The sequence below is a fragment of the Ammospiza caudacuta genome, chromosome 8, assembly GCF_027887145.1.
Source record: "Ammospiza caudacuta isolate bAmmCau1 chromosome 8, bAmmCau1.pri, whole genome shotgun sequence".
NCBI classification, from domain to species: Eukaryota; Metazoa; Chordata; class Aves; order Passeriformes; family Passerellidae; genus Ammospiza; species Ammospiza caudacuta.
In genome coordinates, this window is record NC_080600.1 from 28,449,440 (window position 1) to 28,470,032 (window position 20,593).

Sequence of the window (20,593 nt, forward strand, 5' to 3'; positions counted from 1 at the left end):
CAGAAGAGGTCTCTTTGCACAACACCCGTCTGCCCTTGCCCCCTTACTGCTATCCTCTGCTTCAAAGACCCCTTTCCCTTTGCTTGCCCCTGAGAGCCACATTTGACTGTGCACCCCATCCCTCCCCCCAAACAAAACCAATGAAAGTTAAAATTATTTACACTTTTAGCCATTTAAAAACCCAATAAAATAAGATTGCATATGTCCTACTGGGGATGTGGGTATTAGCAGCAGCTACAGCTAGCTCGGTACTCAGCGTGCAAAACAAAAGACAAACAGAAGACAGACGGAAATACTGCACCATTACTAGGAAGCGTTTGCTGGGGTTGGTGTTTCAATTATGGCATAAGGCTTCTAGGAGCTGGCTCCTCCCCAGCTGCAGGGCCTCCTGCTCAGCCAGTGAAGGCCAGGCTCTAGAAGGATGGAAAGGATTCATTATTCCAGACACAGCACATTAACACTGATGCGTTTCCATCCCAGTCAACACAAACATCTAAAAACCCACTGCACGTTCACTGTGTGAGTTTTTCCTTCTTTCCAGTGATGATGGAGGAAAAGGGGGAGCACAGGTAAGACCTAAGACATAGATGTTGCTGTCATCACTGCCTCCTCCTCATCTCCTTGCTTTGGCAGCTCAGCAAGCATGGGAGAGGAGGGAGACGGAGCAGCCTCTTGTGCCTCCTGCTCCTCTCCAAACCCCAGCTCTACATCTATTTGCTCCAGCTCCCCCTGATCCAGTAGCTCAAAGTCATCTGCTTCCTCCTCATCCTCTGGTGACGCTTCTGTCTCTGTCTCCGCCACTTCGCTCTCTGACAGGTGTGCTTGGAAGCTCAGTTTCTCTTCAGGCTCCATGGGGAGGAACTCGGAGAGAGGGGGTCCCTCGCTGGCCTCTGAGGACCGCAGGAGGGCGGACAGGGTATTCTGCACCGCTGTGGTGATGGCAGTGGTGACGATCTCCTCGCTCAGTGTGTTAATGCAGATGCCCAGGCCTGGGGCAGGGACAGTCTTTGGCTCTGCATTGCCTCCTGCCGCTTGCCCGCTCCCATTGAAGTGCGTATTTACAAAATGGAGAGGAGACGCGAGGCGAAGGATGGAGAGGTCAGAGTCCGTGGCCTCTTTGTCTGCTGAGTCCAGCTCACAGGCAGCGTGGGCAAGCTCAGGACCCAGAGGCACACCAAACGCGTCTTCATCACTCTGTGGTCCCAGGTCTCTGGAATGATATTCTTCCACGGATGGAAACTCTGCCAGGTCCTTGGAAAATGACTCCTCTGGCTCACTGTGCAGGCTCTGCTGATCCAGGTCTGAAAGGCACCAGCATTAAGGTACATGTTCCCTCACCCTGACCTCCCACACACCTTCCCCAGCTGACACACCACAGCTGACTTTAAGGTACCTTCCCCGTCCTTGGAGGACAGCAGGAAGAGGTCTGCAGTTATTCCCTTCTGCCAGTGGCACGATTCATGTGTAATGTTTCTTTTGTGATCCTGTTCTATGTGCTCTGTGCTTAGAGAGGACTTCCTGCTCCAGTTCACACTCTCTGCATTTAGAGCTCCCATTAAAACTCCCAAGGGTCAGGGAAATTGTGTTTACATCACCTGCCTGCTCCTTCCCAGACACCCAAGTGGCCACTGAGTGGTTACCTCTATGTTCTTCACCACTAACCAGTCCTTCTCTGAGCTAGTAAGTCTGACCTGTTTCACCCAGCATCATATATCTGTGTGTGACTATTCTATTCAGTTATTTCTGTGGGACTTTGTGGGTGGCCTTGCTCCCTTGTTGGAGTCACAAGACTGCATTGCTTTGTGGGGCAATAATTAGAGGCTGATATCCCCTCAGGACCAGCTTATGATCAGCCATGAAGTCAGGGCATGCTGCACTGCTTTTTCTTCCTCCTTTCAATGCTCTTCCCATGCAAATAGCTGGGTTCTCTCCCTGTCCTCCCATTTGTATGACCCATTGTTCTGGGCTAAACCACTGAGGATAAGGGGGCAGCAAGGTGTTCCATTATGTACCTTCAGAAACGTCCGTCAGCTGTGGGGTGGTAGCCCTTGAAACAGAAAAGCCCCCACTCTCCAGGATAGAAGCCTCCTCATCAGAGAGCTCAGAATCTGTGATTGACAGTGCCAGGGCAGTTTTCTTCACATCCACCTGCATGGGATGAAGGCAGAGAGACAAATTCCTGTGTGTCTAAGTACCCATGATGCCTATGGGCACCTGCAAACCTTCCAGGCAGAGGTCCTTGCTGGAGGGACAGTATGCTGGCAAAGTGCTCCCTGCACTGCAGGGAAGGGTATCTCAGCTCACTGACTTTCCTGCAATAAATCACTGCCCAAAGGTTTGCCTGCTCTCAGTGAAGAACACAAAAGAGGCAGCACAAGATGAGATGAGACTGTAGGAGTCTCAGAAGGCTTTGATCCTTCTTCTCCTGGGATCACCAAGGAGAACACCCCTTCCCTTTTGCATTCAGAGTGCAACAAAGCCTTCTACAAGTAGCAGTGGTTCAAGTATCCACATTCCTTTGGAAACAAACTTCCCACCTCACAGCCCAGCTACGTGCCCAGAGCTGCTGCTCAGTTTGTTTCCGAGGTGCGAATATAGAAAGGTCACACACAATCTGTCTGAAAGCAGAGAACTGTGTAAGAGACACTAGAGCTGCTCAACTCCCTTTTCCGGTTTTGAGGAGCCTCTGCACATTACAGCAGGGAAGTTCATTTCTTCAGGAGACACTCACATTCTCTGAGCATGAAGCATAACCATCAAAGTAATTCTGAGGTCAGCACGAGGCTGGGGCATGGCTGGCCCTGCCCTACTATGGCATCATCAGCTCTGTGGCACCAAGTTCTCAATACCCAGATTGGAGACAATGCCCTTCATCAAACACATGACCTTTTCCCCTTAGAATTCTGCAAAGAGGTGATTTATTTCTCTGCTGTGTGTTATCATTGTTGCTGTACTCAGATGACTCCTTGGCTCTCAAGCTGCTATAGACCAGGGAGGAGGGACTGGCTGCTGCTAAGCTCTTTGACCTCTTACCACTGGGGAGAAGCCTGACAGCTCTGCTTCGCTCTCACTCTCTGTCTCTGCTGTTGGCTCATCACCTGCTGCAGGCTCGCTCTTCCCTTGTCGTTCTGTGAGAAACAGAAGAAAGGCTTTACATGACACTGAAGGAATTTTCTGCCTTTATACACCATTATCCCCTACTTCCCCTGTGAAAGTGCACAGGGTTCCTGGAGACAAGCATAATCTGTTGCTCTCATGTGCTGTTCTCAGGATCATCTGGGAGCACACAGTTGCTCTCCACAAAACCCTTAAGTTTCCACTCCTGCTCCCCTGCAGCCTGTCACCACACAGTGCTGGCAGACATGGTCTCCTATAGTCCTTCTGCTACAGCTCCACCCTAGGAATACAGCATCAAAAAAAACTAGAGAAGTTGGTTCCTTACTCTTCTTCTCGTGCTTGTGGTGCAGCGTCTCTGCCTTCATACTGTAGTCCAGTTTCATCAGGACAGGCTCCAAACGCGTGTACATCCTCTGGATCAGCTCATGGTAGACCACCAGAGGCCACAGCAGAATGCTGAGCACTGCGGACATGGAATGCAGCAGTGTGAGAGACAGATCAAGCGCAACCTGACTCTTCCCGTAGTGGCACTGAGAAAATCTTCAAGGGAAACACATTTCAATGGCATTTTCTTTCCCATCTGACTGCCTAAAAATCCTCATCCATGGTTCTTCTTACTCATTGCAAAGCTGCTTGATTAACCAGGTTTTACTGCCAGATCTTAGATAGAATATAGATTTATGTTAAGATGAAGCACAAGCCCTCCTCTTCAGCCACTGCACCCCAGACCCAACATGCAAAAGAAGCCCTAAAATGAGAATTAAAACTAAGTATTACCAAAATTTCTATATGGGTAGCTGCATCAAGCTCCTGTGTAAATGCACTCACAGCAGAGCACCAGAACGGAGTTATTAGGGACTCATGATGCAGTGGAAAAGGTCCATTTACCCAACATGCAGCTTTGCTAACAACACTCTCGATATGGATTTGCCACCTTAGGAACTGAGACTGTAACTTCCTGCTTCCCTGGAGCCTCGGCCAGCACAGCCTCAGCAGTGGGGAACAGAGGGCACCAATGTTTTAGTCACGGCTCCCTCTCCTGCCTTTGCAGGCGTACTGCATGCACGTGCTTACAGAGACTTCCTGGAACACATTCCCTGTAAACTGATTCACCATCTAGCACAGATCCCCTCGAGAAAACTACAAATCTGCTTTTACCAGCCTATCAACAGCACAGTTAGGTCATGTCTCAGCTTAAGTCAGACAAGAGCACTGCTTATACTCACAAATGATGTAGGAGATCATTATGCCTGGAACATAGTGTCCAACTATAGCCAGAATCAGGCAGCCTGAACAGACACTCATGCAGAACTGAAGGAAGAGAGAGGAACAAACAGAAGTGACAAGAGGCAGAGATACATCTATGCAACCCATGCCAGAAACCCATTTAGTGCAACATGAGGGATGGCCCTAACCAAGTCAGTCAGCCAACTCTGCACCAAGTACATTCAGGTGCTGACAGTCAGAACTCAGACAGCTCGGTTGGGTTAAGCTGTAAGCATTAGAGGTTCAAGTGCTGGATGACCAAGGTAACCCAATGCCCCAATAAACAAATCAAAACTTTATCAGACAGTTCTTTATGAAGTAAATTATATTCCTTGAGGATATGATGGAATATTGCAAATTGCCACTTGTACATCTCTCTGTAGAGCTCAGCACTTCAGGAGAAAACTGTACTGTCCTGGCAGAGACAGGAACCTGTTACAGAGTCACCAGATGCTGTGCCACTGCTGTGCCATAAACCAGCTGGCAGAAGCACTAGCAGAGCCCACGCTCCCATCAGACCAGGACCCTTCTCCTCTGGAAAAAGTGAAGTGTAATGGTGCAGCCCCTGACTTGTCTTACATTCTCCTGGGGGCAGGTGGGGGAAATGAGAATAGACAATCGGCAAACCAGGGCATGGGTTCAGTTATGGACTATATCCTGCAATCCTGCATAATGGAGAGGGTCTGCAAAAGCTAAGGTTCCTCTATGGGCTTTGCTCCCAATGATTTAATTCTTTATGGGCATCTTTGGACCTGGTCTTCTACTCCCTGGGACAGAAAAGGAGCAATAAGCAGGGTTAGAAACCCATTCCTTTCAGCACACTGGATGCCAGAAAGCCTGACACAATCCTAGTGGTTGGTCTGTCCTGCTTTTTCTGATGCTAAGGCAGTTCCTGTCTATAAATCCTTTCCAAACAACATATCACAGCCATTAGAGCATGTTTAATGACAAGTTTCCATGCACTCAGAAACAGCGTTGCATTATGACTTCACTAGCAACAATCCTGGCTAGTGAAATAGGACCAGCTTAAGAATGGAGCTCATAAAAGGGCCAGAGACTGTAGGCTTCCCTTTTTTCTCCCCAGTCCCAATCTAAGAGTTTCCTTTGCACACTAAGAAATGAAATCTAGAACAGCAAGCCATTCTCAGGAGAGGTTAAGTTCAGCTCCAGTTTACAAATACTGGAAGTCAATTATTCATTATTTAAACTTCCCATGGCATAGAATCTGCAAGGAACGAACAGCAAATATTGGACAGGGATAGTAATTGTAAAAATACTGAATTTACATTCTTCCATTTCTTAAGGCACAAGTAATGGAAATAAAAGCCCCTGCACAGAAGAGTAGGTATCTCCAGCTTACCTTGGCAGGATTTTGCCTCTTGTACTGTAGCAGTTCCTGCAGGTAGAGCCTGAAGGTGACCCAGCTCTCTGCCAGACAGTGGCACAGCTCAGGGACACTGAGCAGGTGAGGTTGTGCCCCTGAAGTCACCCCCTCACTAGAGACAGACAAGAGCAAGAAGACAATCTTTGAACATGGTCTGTTTTCCTGGGGGACAGGAACAGCTGCACCAGGAAGAAGAGTTCCCTACCAAAGCTTGACAATACTGACTGCATTTTCAACTGAACTACGTAATATGCTCGATTTGGTGACAGTTTTTCCCTTTAATCAGGAAGAAAGTCAAGAGACACCTGAGCAAAGCAGCAGCAGATACCACGCCACAGAATTCCCATGCCACAAGCCCAAGATGCAAAGCAGTTTACTCAAAGCCACACAGACAGAAGCACTGGAGGTGGAACTAGTTATATGGCCTCCTCTGGCACCAAGTCCAATGTGGCAGAATGCAGTGCTCAGACCTACAGCCACAGCCAAGGATGCCAGCCACGCCACCAGAGAGAGCACGTTCAGCCTCTGGAAGTCAGTCTCAGTGATCTCCTCCTCTTTGGAGGACTCTTAAAATAGCTCAGGACAGATCCAGGGAAGAAACCTAATAACTCCTAGCATCAGAAGTACTTGAGCTTTGTGGCTACTGAAAGAACACTAGCTTTCCCCAGAGTCCCAAACTGTGGCTCCTGAGCTGGTAAGCAGCTACCAGTGTGGAAGTCACTAGCAATGTTTCACAGTAGGAGCCATGCAGTTTATTAACAACAGGAAAAAAAGGCAGGTGAGATCACCATACTAAATTAAGGCTTCCCCACTATCCCCACACCAAGGAACACATCTGTGAATTTACCTCTCTCCTCCTGGCTCCTCTGATGGCTGTGCTGTAGAGAGAACACAGCAGATTAGTCAGCCAAGTAAAAAATACAACCCGACATTTTTACCAGTTGAACAGAGCAGAGCTGCAGATGTATCATCCCTAGTTCTGGATGCACCCTGGGGACCCTCTTTGTGCTCTCATGCAAGCAGGAATTGCTGGCTTGGAGCCTGAGCTGAGGAGGCTTTAACCAAGTGTGCCTGGAGACTTGGAGCAGCAGAGCCACCAGCACACCTTGCAGCCCAACACACACACAGCAGGGCACTCATATGTGTACCGTGGCGCTTACATGGGGCTGTCTGCTCCAGGAATCATGCAGCTTTTCCTGGTGTCCCACATGTCTGGGCAGTGCCATTCCCACAGTGGGTGCCAGCACTTGTCATTCAAAGGGGCCTGCCAGCACAGTTTTGGAGCTGGGCAAAGCTTCAGCTTCCATTTCGGAGCTAAACATGGCACCAGGAGGTCTGAGCTGCATTTCCCACTGACCAGGCCCAGTCCTTGGCAGAATGCTATGTACAAATACCAAAGATGTCCCTGTTGTCTCCATCCTCTCCCATGGAATTAAGTAACAAATAGCAGTCTTGTGCATAATTTTCTAATTTTAGGGCTCTTTTATGTCCCCTGACAGCCTTTTGTGCCAGGCATAGATATAACTATACTCCTAAGGTCCATCACTCTGGGTAAGGGAAAGGCTCTCCCATTCCCCTCTGACTGCAGCCAGTGATGATCAAACAGGGACTTAGTTAATGCAGTACTGAAAACAGGAGTGTTGTGTCAATAGCAGAGGTCATGTATGATTATGCTCTGCTTTTATTTACACTGAAAAAATTTCTACAACTGAAAACAATTTCAACAACTGAAATTCATCAGCCTGGTTGCTCATAGATTTGCATATCTGTGATATCAAGCTGACTGGTATCTCAGGATGTACAGGGCTCAACCAAAGCTCTTCTATCAACACAGTCTTTGTAAGTCTCCTGTGTTTAACAATGCCCTGTTCATGCTCTGATAGCTCACTGAGTTCTACCCTCCTGTACCAGTCTGCCTACTGTCCTAGAGCTGGCAGGAACTGAGATATCTTTAATGCTGTCTGACCAGCAGCAAACTTGGTGCATGAGGTTATCACCCTAACCCTGTCCCCTACACTGCACATCACCATGTCAACAGAACTGAAATAAAGGAAGAGAGTTTAACCTCAGAGACTAGACTTATAGTTGGAAATGGGCTAAAGAAATGCAACGTGTGCAAAAAGGGGTTTGAATCCTCCCTGAAGTCACCAGCCAGGCACAAAGCCTAAGAGTGGCAGCGACTCCCTCAGGCAAATGCACCAAAGATGTGAACAACCACCACTGCAATCACCCAGTGAGACTTCAGACTCCACCCAGCCCAAGCCACAGAAGAGATCAACTGCTTGTAGCAGCCCCGCCACTGTTCTCCCAAGACACAGGGTGCTGGGCCAAGTCTGCCAGACTCCTCCTCCCGCTGCAGGCACTGCACCAGCCGGCTCAGCAGTGGAGCAGGAGGCCAACCACCCGGGGAGGAGGCGATTCTTTGAGAGCGTGACCCAGATTTCCAGTAATCAGGCCTGACAAGAGGAGCCCACTGCTCTCAGCCTGGGCTGCCCATCCGCTCCTCTGCCCACGAGCAGTTGGCATGGCGGCTGGGGCAGCTCACAGAGGGAGCCTGAGCTGCAGTGTCAATGTGATGGAGGCAGCTCCACCCCCACAGGGCAGCTGCTCCCCTCCTGCAACCGCCATTGCTGTGCTTTGTTGTTGTGCTCAGGAATCTAAAGCTGCTTAACTGCAGCACACAGAAATCCAGCTCTATCTCTAAGCCTCATCCATCACCTGCACTAAATCACCACTGGCACTGGCAGTCTGTGAGGGCTGGCTACACCAGTTGTACAGTGTACCAAATGAGGAGCTAGGATGCTCTCCACCTCTGCTGGACAGATGTGCCAGCAACCCAGTAAGTGGGACGGCACAGGAACCCCACTCCTCTCGACTGGCTGCAGTCATCCAAGCCATCCAAAATACGCCAGCAGAGGGAGTGAAACAATTCTCAGTTGATCCTGAAGGTTTCAGAGACACTTTGGGGAGCGGAACATTTCAGCAGGCTGCAGGGTCTTCACGTGATTTCAGCTGGCAAAACACAAGCTGTCTTTAAGATCAACAGTATGTTGCTTCCTGTAGTAGAGCAGTCTGCCTGCTGGCCATCTCAAAGCATTGGAGTCTTAGACCAGTTGTAGGAACATCCCAATCCCAAAAAACGTAAAGCATTTCCAAAAGGAAATGTTCCCTTAGTTAAGGCTTAACTCCAACCTGTGCTGAAATACTGTCAAGCACCAGTATAACTAAGTTGGCAAACAAGACACCCAGAGCTGGTCTCAGATTATCAATAACTGGCTGAAATCTTTCTGTCAGCATTTCACACTGGACTGTGGATTAATACAAATCACTTGACACAGACCAGACTCTTCTGAGAGATCAGACAGCCATGCAGGAGTTTAGGTTACACGTTGGTACTGACAAATTATTGTTGATGGATTCCTTGGCTCTTACAGGTTTTCAATGCTTCTCCAAGAGACATTCTTCATCTGTGTGTAAACTTCAGCTAGAAAGCAGGGGCCCTTTTTAAGGAGTACTAGCATTCAATTGCAACACAACTTTTGCTAGAGCTCTTCCATGCTGCACTCTCCTGCACTGACCAAAACACAGCTGCTAAACAGTGATGCTACCAAAACATTCCTACTTGACACCCATTTCAGGTGAAACTGGAGATGCTTCCCAAGTCCTTAAATAGTATCTAAGTAGAACTCCATGTTGATATTGAGGAAATACCCTGCATGGGAGCTGAAAATATGCAGCCCCTTCTGAAAGGGCCTAAAAAGTTGCACATCTTGATGCTGTTAGCGTAACCCTGATCACAGTGTGTGAGCAACTGCAAAATACATGCTGAGGTTTTAGCATTCCTTCAGAAGTCATCTTATAAGCAGTCATCTGAGACACACACACTGTCACAAGCTGAGGTTTATATGTATGTGCTGAGTCTTGAAGGTATGGTACTGACCCATGTCCCAGAACTCCAGAAAAGACTAACAGGAAGCACTAAGGAGGGTAAGCCACAAAGGTGCAGCTCTGCTTCAGCAGGAAGTGGGAGCCAAACAAGAACCCCTAAGTGTTCAGGAGTACCAATTCAATGGGAGGCCCCTCAGGAATGCAAAGCACCACTCCTTCCTCATGGCAGCAAAGGAAGCACGGTCCAGTGGGTCATGTCAAAATCAGGGCTGTGGCCTAAACAGGCACATCAGAAAGGTGTCCCTGTTCTCTGCAGCAGAAAAGCAGGAAGGTGTGAAATAAGTGAAGAACACTGAGAAGAGGTGCAGTGGGATGTGCACCAACTTCTAGAAGAGCTGATAGCACAGGATGAGCCTAATCTCTGGTGTTGCTTTTTCGTTTGCTTTTCTTTTTTATTCTTCATGGTTCTGCTTCATATATATTGATTTCAGTATGAATTTCCTATTTCTTCTATGACAACACAACTTTTACAGGCCAAGTACTTGCTGGAATGATTCCACCCCCACCTGCCTCAATGACACCATTCTGTACTGGACACCAGGCTTTTGCATTTCTGGACATGTTTCAAGAGAGGTGGTTTGGGTTGGCTTTAAACTATTCCCTTAAAAAAACAATGTGAATAAGCAGGAAATTAAATTGGCCAGTCCAGTTTAACTGCCTGGTTACCTGAACCACACAAAGCAAACAGTTTCAAGACTACAGCTGTAACATACTAATCTTATCAGGATTTCTGTGAAAGCACCCTTTAAGTCAGTTCCCTTTTAGGTCAAATAAAGGGCACCTTACAAACACACATATAGAGGGGCTTTCATTCAGAAACTCTCCCTAGAGTAGAGAGGCAGGGATGGAGGGCCCTGAGCTGCCTTTGAACAGTGGCAGTAGATGCAGTAGGCAGGTCTGGGCTCTGTCATTTAATAAACTCCAAAGAAGGAGGCCCTCAAAGCAGACAGCAGCCAGTCCATGTCTACCATCTTTGTGAGGCCATTCCTCTTGCTGCTTTTGTGCCTAATGTTGGCACAGACCCTTCAATAAAAGGGAAAGATAAGAGAGGTGATCAGACTCACTGATTAGGTAGAGATCAGATGCTGTTCAGTACAGGTACAATACACTAACTGTTGCTGCTGTCAGACTTCATCATCCACTCTGCTACCTGCCACAAGAAGTGGCTCTCATTTGCTCTGCTTCTTTCAGGGTGCAAGCCCACATTGAACTTAACTAAAACCAATGAACTTCCCTCCCCTCAGCTCAGCTGGCCATAATTGCTCAGACTTGAAATGATCTTTTTGCCACATTTTCAGGAGAGAAGGGACACAGCAGAAACACATCATCCCTGTAATTAGCTTCCCTGGCAAGCTAGCTAGGCCCCTTAGTCACTCTCAAAATTAGCCACTCCCAGAATTTCTCAGCACTGGGAGCAATTCTCCATGCCCAGAGTATTAGAATACATGCTCAGAGTATTAGGATACATCCTAATCCTCTGACACAAAAGGATAAGAGGCAGCACCAGTACCTGGGCCTGCAGTTAAAGTAGGAATGGGGCTTACATGACTGCTGAGAGTGCCCAGGAAGGGCCAAAGGCACAGCCCAGCAGCTGGTAACACTAGAACCATATCACTGTCTACAGTGCTAATCATCACATACCTGAGAAATCAAACAGGAACCTGGGTTTCCACTTCTCCAACAAGAGGATGCCAAGAAGGGACATGCTGAGGAGAAAGAGGGGTCTCAGGGAGGTGGAGGAAAACAACCTAGAAAGGAAACAGAAATTGTTAGACAGGCAAAAGGCAGTAAATTACTGTTCCTGGTGAGCAAACAGATACAGCTCAAAGCAGAAATCCCCAACTGCTATGGGCCACTGTAGCAAGCATTGTACTCTGCAGACACCCACCCACACCACAGCACATTCTCAAATGGTGCCTTTGCCCAACACCAGACAGCTGACTCCCTGCCATCTTCCAATGCTCTCCTTCCCTGCTTCTGAGCTCCTCCCTAGGCTGCAAAACAAAGCTAATGCTCACTGGTACAGGTCCCTCCAAAGCCTCAAGGTGGAGGCTCTAGATAACATAAAGACAAACTGCTGTAGCAGAAACTGCTTGCCACTCAGCCTGTTTGCTGAAAACCTACATCCCATTTGTGATGGCAAGGTCCAGCATTACATGCAGGTAATGCATCTTGCCAGTCTATGTGCCCATTCTCTTATCACAAACCTCTCCCTGTTTGACCAGAGCCTAGCTAGCACTTAAATGGTCTAGTTGCTCACTTGACTTTATCATAAAACTTTTCATGTCCCACATCCACACACTGGCTCAAGCCACTTGCCAGCTCACACAATATTACTCACACACAGCTGTGCAATGCCACTCAAAGAGTTTATCTGTCCACTCCACAGAGATTTGACAGCAAAGGTGCCAGGGTGCCACCTGTGCCAGCAGTAGCTGTCTGCATTCATCCTTTTCCCTAGTTCAGAAGAACTGCTTTTAACTCACTCAGAAAAAAAAATACAAGGGAAATGAATTCACCTTCACCTCTTTAATGAATATTCCTTTCCAGAAAGGAGGAGCAGTTTTGCTTTTTTACCCTGCTCCTCTTCAGTGAGTGTTTGCCAGTAACTAATGACAAATACACTGAACAATGACTGTAGTCAGAGAGAATTTCACAGTGCAGAGCAGGGAGGGGTTTCCACCAAGTCACAGGTGGAGAACTGGAAGTGAAATGTGCCTCACTGGGCACACACAGAACAAAAGCTGCACTTTCCATGGGCTTACAGGACCTTTAATGACCTAAACAATGACACTTGTACTCCTCATTGAACAGCAATTCTGTAGCTTAACACATCATCTCTGGAAGAATTTCCTATTCCATCTCATTTATGTATTTCAGTTTAAAGATGCTAGCTGAATCCTCTGTGAGACCCTAAATGATTTTTCTTCCTCTATTTAAATCTCTCTCTGCTGTCCCATATTTTGGGACTCTTTGTTCTTCTCCACCTTTTCACGCAGTCTCTGGGCTGTCATTGTCTATTATCCCTGCCATCTCTCCTATCACCTGCCCCTCTCCCCCTCAGTCTCACTTCATAGCTCTGCTCTGACTTTTCAGCAGGTAGAGTAGTCCAAGAGTTTAGTAGCCAGAGCTACCACGTACACTTCTGATAATCGTATGGATGAGGGAACAGAACATAAGCTGCCTCATCAGAGAGACTTTGAAGGCTGTTTCATCACTTATTTTTCTTTCCCTCCTCTAACTCCAGAATCTGCCCCTTCCTATTTCATCTGCAACCAACTCTATCCCTGGCCACTTCTGACCTTTCCTGCTGGGAAGGCCACTGGCTGAGAGCATTTTCATCAGTAAAACTGACTCACTGTTTATACAAACAAACAGGATGTTTTTCATTCCCATCCACAGCTGGGCTCTGCCACTCACACTCCCATCTCCCCATTTCCCTGCCGAAGGGGCAGAGAAGGGAAAACAGGAAAGGGGGAAAGCTGTCGCGCCAAAGCGCCAAAGCCGAGTGAGAAATCAGCACCTCCGGGGAAAGATTACCGAGCAGAAGGGTTTAAATAAAACGCCCCAGGACAGCTGCCGATGCAGGAGGCCGTGGAGATCCCTGACCGCAGCTACCGAGTGAAACGAACTGATAAAAACACGGATGCAAAAATTAAGCAGAAACGTGCCCGGGCGAGGCTCCAGTTGGGCCCATCTGTATTTTATTATCGCGGGACAAGGCAAATCCTCCTGGCACTTTCTCCCTTCAGGGAGGGGCCTGTTTATGCCTGTCAGAGGAAAACAGCGCGGCTACTCCCGGCCGTGCACACCCCACGGCGGTGCGGGCTGCGGGAGCGCACGCCGCCGGAACCCAGGCACATCGCCGCGGGCCCCGGAGCCGTGCCACGCTGCGGCCACGGGCACGAACCGGACGGGCGGCACCGACGGCTCCCGATCCCCCTTCCCGCCCCAGCTCACCAGAGGGCCCCGCCGAGCGCGGCCGCGGTGACCAGGCTGTGCAGCGGCCTCTCCCACACCAGCAGCCGCTGCGCCGTCGCCAGCGCCGCCTCCCAGCCCCGCAGCCGCTGCCGCAGCGCCGCCGCCAGACGCGCCGCCGCTGCCGCCGCCGCCTCCTCCTCTTCCTCCTCGGCCGCCGCCGCCGCCGCCTCCTCGGCGCGGCCGCTCGCCATGGCTGCGGGGGGGGCAGAGGGCGGAGATGCCGCTGTCACCGGCCCGGGCGGGCGGCACCGCCTGAGGGACCGGCGGCCGCTGCCGCCGCGCGCGTGCGCCCGGGGACGGCCGAGGCGGGGGGGGGACCGGGTGACACCGGCCGCGCGTGCGCCCGGCGGCGGCAGGGGCGGGGAGCGGCCGCGCCCCCGCGCCGGAACAGGAAGGGCGGCAGGGCGGGCCGTGGCGGTCAGGCTGGGAGCGGCTTTCAGGGCGCCGCTCCCGACACTGCGCCGGGCCTCGGCCTCGGAGCGGACCGGCCCCGCGCCCTGACAGCCGGCCCTGTATCGCCGGAGGGGATCTGTCAGCCCCCGCCCTGCCAGCGGGTAGGATGGAGCTGGACGAGCTGCTGCTGGACGAGGAGGGAACCTTCTCCCTCAGTGGGTTCCAGGAGTTCACGGTGAGTGTCCGCGGCCCGGCCTGCTCGTAGCAGGCCCTCGGGGTGATCCCGCTGTCCCCCGCTCTCGCGGAGCCCCGTGCGGCCGCACGCCCCGGCCCGGTGTGGCCCCGAGCTGGGGCGGGGTGGAAGGCGCGGTATGGGAGCGCTCTGCCCTTCCTCACGTTCCTCTGTGTGCCCACAGTTCCTGCCCAGGCACCAGCAGCTGAGCGAGAGAGTGCGGAAGCGGCTCTATTATGGCTGGGACAAAGACTGCAGCCTGGATAATCTCTCCAGCCCTGTGGCAGGTGGGTTGCCGATTGTCCCCAGATGGTAATGCTGAGTCAAAGGGGTTGGAAGTAGCCCAAGGGGCCGAGACCAATAGGTCACCTGCTTCCTCCCCAGCGCCAAATCCCACCCCTGCCCAGCCTTTCCCTCTCTGTACAACACAGCAGGGCAGGTTGCCAGAGCCTCATGGTTTCTGTTCTCTGTTTTGTTGCCCTGTCTGGCTGTTGCTGCGTTTTTGACATCGTTATACTGGTGTATAAAGTCCTTTACGTTGCTTGTGAATTCCTTGGCAGAGCAGGTTGTGAACTTGCTCTTGCTCAGAGCTGTCTTAGATAATTGCTTGTGCTCTGCAAAACACTCAGGGCTTTGTTCAGCTTCTAGTCGTGAGCAGTAAGGTGACAAGTTCTTGCTGTGTTTGTCTGAATCACAATTTTTTTGCCTGTCAATTCAGCAGTGTTTTGGGGAACAGAAGGACAAGGTTGGGTTAAGGCTGAGGAGCTCGTGCAGGTGATGGTGGAGAGGAGTGGAAAAGGGCATGCAGTGGTTTGCTAGAGGGCCATCACTGTGTGGAGTTCTCAGCATTTCCATGAGCTGCTTGCTAGGCGAACAATCTGAAGTTGCCAGGAGGCTGTGTGTGGTGTGCCTTGGTGAGGAGGAGGATGCTGAGCATGTGGGGCCAGGGCAGCCCCAGGCAGAGCAGCCAGCTGCCTGGGCACTGCTGGGAGTCACGAGTTCCAACACAAGCAGTGTGAGGGGGGGTTGAGGCTGACATTACACTGGGGTGCAAGGTGGGACTGTTCCATGGAGGACAGTTCAAAGGGTACAGTCATGCAGGAACACTGTTGGGGGCTATTAACTGTAAGGATTGCCTTGCACTCAGGAAATGCTGTGGTTCCAGCAGCTGGGGGCAAAAGTGGCACATGGAGAATGTGTCCATGGGCTGTTCTGCTTTTACAGCCTTCCTTCACCAGCTGCTTTCTAAAAATGGGGCTCAGGGCTATGACATCTGTTTTGGTACACCTGTGTCATTGCTACATGGCAAGTTTATGGCACAGTCCTCAAACAAGGTAGAGGCTTATTGGGAGAGTGGAATAGCAGGAAAAGGTCTTTGGTGTTGGAGGTTGGTTGCAGAAGGCAGTATGGGGCTGGCTGAGGAGAGAAGTTGAAATGTGAATTTTTTCCTCTGGAGACAGAAGAACAGTAACCACGCTCAGTGTGCTGTGCTGTGAGATGGGAAACTGATCAGCTGCTGTCCATTCCCTCTAGGACAGGACCCTGTTCTGAGTTGGATTTGTGGGCTGAAGAATTTGGCTCATATCAGGACGAGGCTGTAGGGATCCCTTGTGATGTTGGTACTGCCTCTGTGGTGGCACAGTGGTGGCCTGGAAGGGCAGAGAGAGCAGCAGCAGTGGGAGAGGCTGGGCACAGCCAGGGGGTGGCTGGAGCTATGTGGCTGCACATCATAGTAGTGGTGTGGCCTGAATGGTGTAGGGAATTTCCTCAGAGCAGTGTGTTCTGAGCTTGGTGGCTGCTCTTTGGGCAAATCACTCATGTTAGTACAGCTGTTCTCTTAGTTACTGGAGAGACATAGAAAGGAGGGGTACAGTGATGCTTCCCCTGGTAGCTGGAAATGCAAGGCTGCTGGGATGAACTCTGCTCTCAATTCTGTCAGCCCAGGGCTCAGAAACAAAATGAAGTTTCCTGTCTAAAGCACTTCTTGCCTAGCATCACACTGTGGTGCTGCTTGGGATGCTCCAGCTGGTCCTGTTGTGTAGGAGAGTGAGATGGGAGCTGCTGGAGCCATGTGCCAGTCTGTCAGTGTCTGTGCTTGAATGCTGAGGCACATCCCTGGGTGCAGGGAAAGCAGGCTGGCCTGCAGTTACACCCTGTAGGTGCTTTGGTACCTGTTGGTGCCTTCAGGCTCCTGGTCACATGGGTGCCTCCTACTCCATCATCTCAGGGTGGTGTAGGGTGAGCTGGATGTGTGCTGATGAGATCTGGAGGGGGAAGATGCTGGTGGTTGGAGGGGAGCAAAGAACCATGAAGATGTGGTGTGACATCAGACCCAAGAAGCAAGAAGGCCTCCAGAAGGGTGTCTGAAGTTCTGCAGGGTGAGGGCAGGATGTTCCTCTGCAGCTGACTGCTGGTGGTTCCCTGTGACACAGACCTGCTGATCTGGCACTGCTGCAGGGCCTTGGTCACTCACATCCTCTTCCTGCTGTGATTTGCCTGCCCTGTGTGTTTGTTCCTCACTTCTCCCTGACCTCTGATAAGGCCTCATAGTTTAATTTAAACTTGAAGGGCTGAGCAAACACCAAGACCTGATGGGCTTGTAGGGAGAAGGGGAAAGGTGGGCATGGGCTGGACCACATGGGAATAACTCTTTTGGTGCTTTTCTGTCCTAGATATTGCTGTGGAGTTGCTGCAGAAAGTGGCTCCCAGTCCTATCCGCAGACTCCAGAAGAAATACGTGTCTCACGTATCTCGGTAAGAAGCAAAACCTGTCCCTTCATGTCCTGTGTCAGAACTTGGAGCTCTGGTCTTACCTGTGACTCACTTTGTCTCCTGGGCCAGCCACTGGCTTTGTGCCTACGCCTGATTAGTGTCAAAGAGAAGCACAGACAGCAGTCACAGCAACTTCCTGATGCAGCTGGCTCCGAGTTTATCCTGCTCTCTGGGGTGCATATGTGCTCTTGTTACTGGGAGTCTGCACTGGCTGTATCTGCAACTCCCTGGGTAACCAGACTTGAACCTGGAGTCTCCTCTTGGCAGCTGAGCCCTTGCAGCATGCCTTACTGCAGGCAGGGCTGCTCAATTTGGAGCTGACTGTGCCTGGGAACAGAAACCAGGGCTTTCTGCTCCCCACCCTGCATCCCTGGCACTTTCTGTTGCTGCAGCTCAGGACAGCTGGCACAGACCTGGCAAGGCTGTGATCTGTCTAGCAATTGCTAAACCTTCCTATCCTCTGCATGGGGAGGGAGCAGCCAAGTTGTGTCCTGGTGTCTGGGATGTTTGTAGCATTGGTTCTTGTCCTGTCCTACAGGGAAGCTTGCATCTCGCCCTGCTCCATGATGTTGGCCCTGGTTTACATTGAGAGACTCCGGCACCGGAACCCTGAATACCTCCAGCAGATCTCCTCTTCAGACCTCTTCCTGATCTCCATGGTGAGCAGTGGGCAGGGGTGTAACTGGGCTGCATGGCAGGAGGTGAGTGCACTGGAGGCTGAGATCCTGTCCTTTGTGCTACTTTCAGATGGTTGCAAGTAAGTATCTGTACGATGAGGGTGAGGAAGAGGAGGTGTTCAACGACGAGTGGGGAGCAGCAGGGAAGGTGGACGTCCAGACCATGAACACACTGGAGATGAACTTCCTGAGTGCCATTGTAAGTGAAACTGTAACTGCTGCTGACTGTTTCACAGAGCAGGGAAAAGAGACACCGAGGGGAGTCTGGGTTTCTGTTTTTCTCCCATATACTCCATGAAGGGATAGAGAAAGATGTGTCTGGGTGCTGGGTGACTGCCCTGACTGCACTGACCTTTAACTGCTGTCCCGGCAGGACTGGAGCCTCTACACAGATCCTCGGGAGCTGTTTGAAGTGCTGAGCTGGCTGGAGGGACGGTAGGTGTCTAGGGTGGGGGTGATCCCTTTATCTGTGTTGCAGCCTGGCTCTGCCCCTGCTTGGAGATGGCCCTGCTGCAGTGAAATAAAGAGGTTGGGACACCTCTGAGCCTTAGCTAGCCTCTGCAGCTCCCTTCTAGAGAGCTTAAGCAGGGTCTTCTCCAAGCCTGCCTGGGCTGAAGCTGCTTTTCTGGGGAAGGTCCATATTGTGTCCATCATTCCTTTTTTTTTTTTTTTTTCTTTCTTCTTGCAGTGTGGCTGAAAAACAGGGCATGTGGCGTGGCTGGTTCACCTACACAGATCTGTGTGTCCTCATGGAGCAGTCCATGTGGCAGCATGTGCTGGGCCAGTTCTACCAGCAAGTGGTGAAGGTAAGGGCATAGGAGAGCAGCTAATGCAAGAACATGGGACCCAGCAGGCTGTGGATTTGCAGCAGGACTCTTATTTTCCACTGAGAGCAGCACCTTGGTTTATTCTCTGTTGAAAAGGGAAGCTGTCAGAAGATGCAAATCAGCTGCACTGCGTGAGGCACTGCAGCCTGGTGCTGGGTAGTGTGCCCTGTGCCAGACCACAGCTCCATAAGTCATAGTGCAAGGACATGGTGGTGGCATGGAGGCAGCTGGGTACCAGCTAGGGTTTTGAACAGGAACTGTTGGCTTTTAGCTTTTAGGGCATTTTGGTTTGTGATATTTAGGCCCAGCTTTGGGCAGGCTGTGTGCTGCCCACCATTAGCAGTGTGGCTGCCTGCTCTCAGCATGCAGCCCTGGAGCTGGTGATGCTTTTTTCCTGTCAGGGCTGCTGGGTTGATCATGGCCATGCTGCATCATGGCTGGTGGGGGGTGCTACTGCTGGGCTAACATTTGCCTTCTCCCTAGCTGGCCTGCCTCCTCGGTGTGGTGTACTTGACGGGCTTCGCAGCCGTCTTCGCCTCCATCGCCGTGGTGCACCGGTCTGTGTGCCTAAGGAGTGTCAGCTCTGCAGCCCCCCGGCCTGTGCTGTTCCCCGAGGAGGGGAGGTGCCAGCTGGATGCCCAGCCAGCCCCAGCCCCTGGCCAACCCCAGCCCGAGCTGCCCAATGTCTCCTCAGCCAGCTGCACCCGTTGCCTGGGGGAGAACGAGACGACCAAGGAGACCAAGAAGCCCCATCGTGGGGGTGTCACAGCCACTGCACTCTACCTGTGGAGCAGCGTGATGACGGCCCTGTCCTACCCAAAGGCACCTGATCTGGCCCAGCACAGGCACCTCCCACACGGTCCTTTCCGGAAAGTGCCCACTGCCTGTGAGAGATCCAACCGCACCGCCCCCAGCACAGCCCCCCGCCAGCCTGGCCCCTTTGGACTCGCCGTGCTCCCGGCCCCCCCGGTGCTGCAGTGCCACGGCTGCTCAGCCGCTGCGGGCCCCACATGGGATGCTGCCCCCAGCCGTGAGGACTGGCTGGACCCCCTGGGGCTGAAACAGTGCTTCCTGCATACTGCAGTGGATCTCAGTAGAATCAAGAGCTTCATTTTTCCCAGCTAGGAGTATAGGACAGCAGCCCCTTTCCCCTTCCCTTGTAGTGTGGCACAACTCACTTCCTTGCACTTCTGGGACCCCTGATCCCTGGAATTGCAGGGGGCTGAAGGCCCCTGCATTACTTTCAAACCAGCACTTGTGTCCCCCCACCTAGGGCAGGGATGTTCTTCACTTGGGGCTGCTGGCACAGGTTGGCATAGAGCTGGCTTGCTGGGGTGGGAACTTAATAGCTGGAGGGTAAATATGGGTTGCCTTTGGGCTGGGGTGCTCATGCTAAAGGGGGGTATTGTACCTCTTGCTGTAGTGAGTGGTGTTGGACAGAGGTGGCATATGGGATGTTGGAGGCTGGGACTGTGTGTGCAGGGTGGAGGGGCTAAGGCAGAGACCACAGTGAGAAGGTGGGGTGCCTGGGGTACAGGAGAGGAGGTTGAAGGAGGTGGGAGTGAGCAGTTTTTACATTCGGGGGCTGTTAGGCCACCTCTTGGAACTTGCAAAAGTGACATCAGGCAGGTACCCCAATGCGGCTGTGCTCCGCTGGGCTTGGTGGGGATGAGGTGTGATTAGGGCTGAACTTCCTTATCCTGCTTGTCTTGGGTGTTCTGAATCTGGGGTGCTGTGTGACCCTATCCCAAACCCCAGCTGTCTGTGTCTGTGAGAAAACAGTGCCTGACGGCTCCTCAGAGTGGGAAGAAGGCACCTTGTCTTGCTGACCAGGCCAGCTCATCATGCCCCTTCTTTTTACTGTGGATTTTACACCTGTTTTTCACTCTTTTGTAGATGCAAATCTCTTCCAATAAAAGTAGTTCTTGCTGTGTGCCTGCCTTGTCCTGCTGAGCTGCTCCATACTGGCAGCATGCCTGCCCCAGAGCAGAGCCAT

General features: G+C 51.4%; 2 protein-coding genes across 2 annotated transcripts; one reads left to right on the plus strand and one right to left on the minus strand.

Annotated features, from left to right (window-relative positions):
* Window positions 1-39: 39 nt before the first annotated feature.
* Window positions 40-13,908, minus strand: RETREG2 (reticulophagy regulator family member 2). The gene is made up of 9 exons (XM_058809658.1): window positions 13,676-13,908; window positions 11,357-11,463; window positions 6,615-6,645; window positions 5,744-5,879; window positions 4,344-4,428; window positions 3,443-3,580; window positions 3,034-3,128; window positions 2,013-2,148; window positions 40-1,301 (listed from the first exon to the last, which is right to left on the minus strand). Exons 1-9 carry the CDS (start codon window positions 13,885-13,887, stop codon window positions 577-579), a joined length of 1,665 nt encoding a protein of 554 aa, XP_058665641.1. The 5' UTR covers window positions 13,888-13,908; the 3' UTR covers window positions 40-576.
* Window positions 13,909-14,104: 196 nt separating this feature from the next.
* On the plus strand, window positions 14,105-20,524 carry CNPPD1 (cyclin Pas1/PHO80 domain containing 1). The gene is made up of 8 exons (XM_058809550.1): window positions 14,105-14,324; window positions 14,506-14,608; window positions 16,994-17,075; window positions 17,632-17,752; window positions 17,841-17,969; window positions 18,144-18,205; window positions 18,459-18,576; window positions 19,081-20,524. Exons 1-8 carry the CDS (start codon window positions 14,256-14,258, stop codon window positions 19,720-19,722), a joined length of 1,326 nt encoding a protein of 441 aa, XP_058665533.1. The 5' UTR covers window positions 14,105-14,255; the 3' UTR covers window positions 19,723-20,524.
* Window positions 20,525-20,593: the final 69 nt, after the last annotated feature.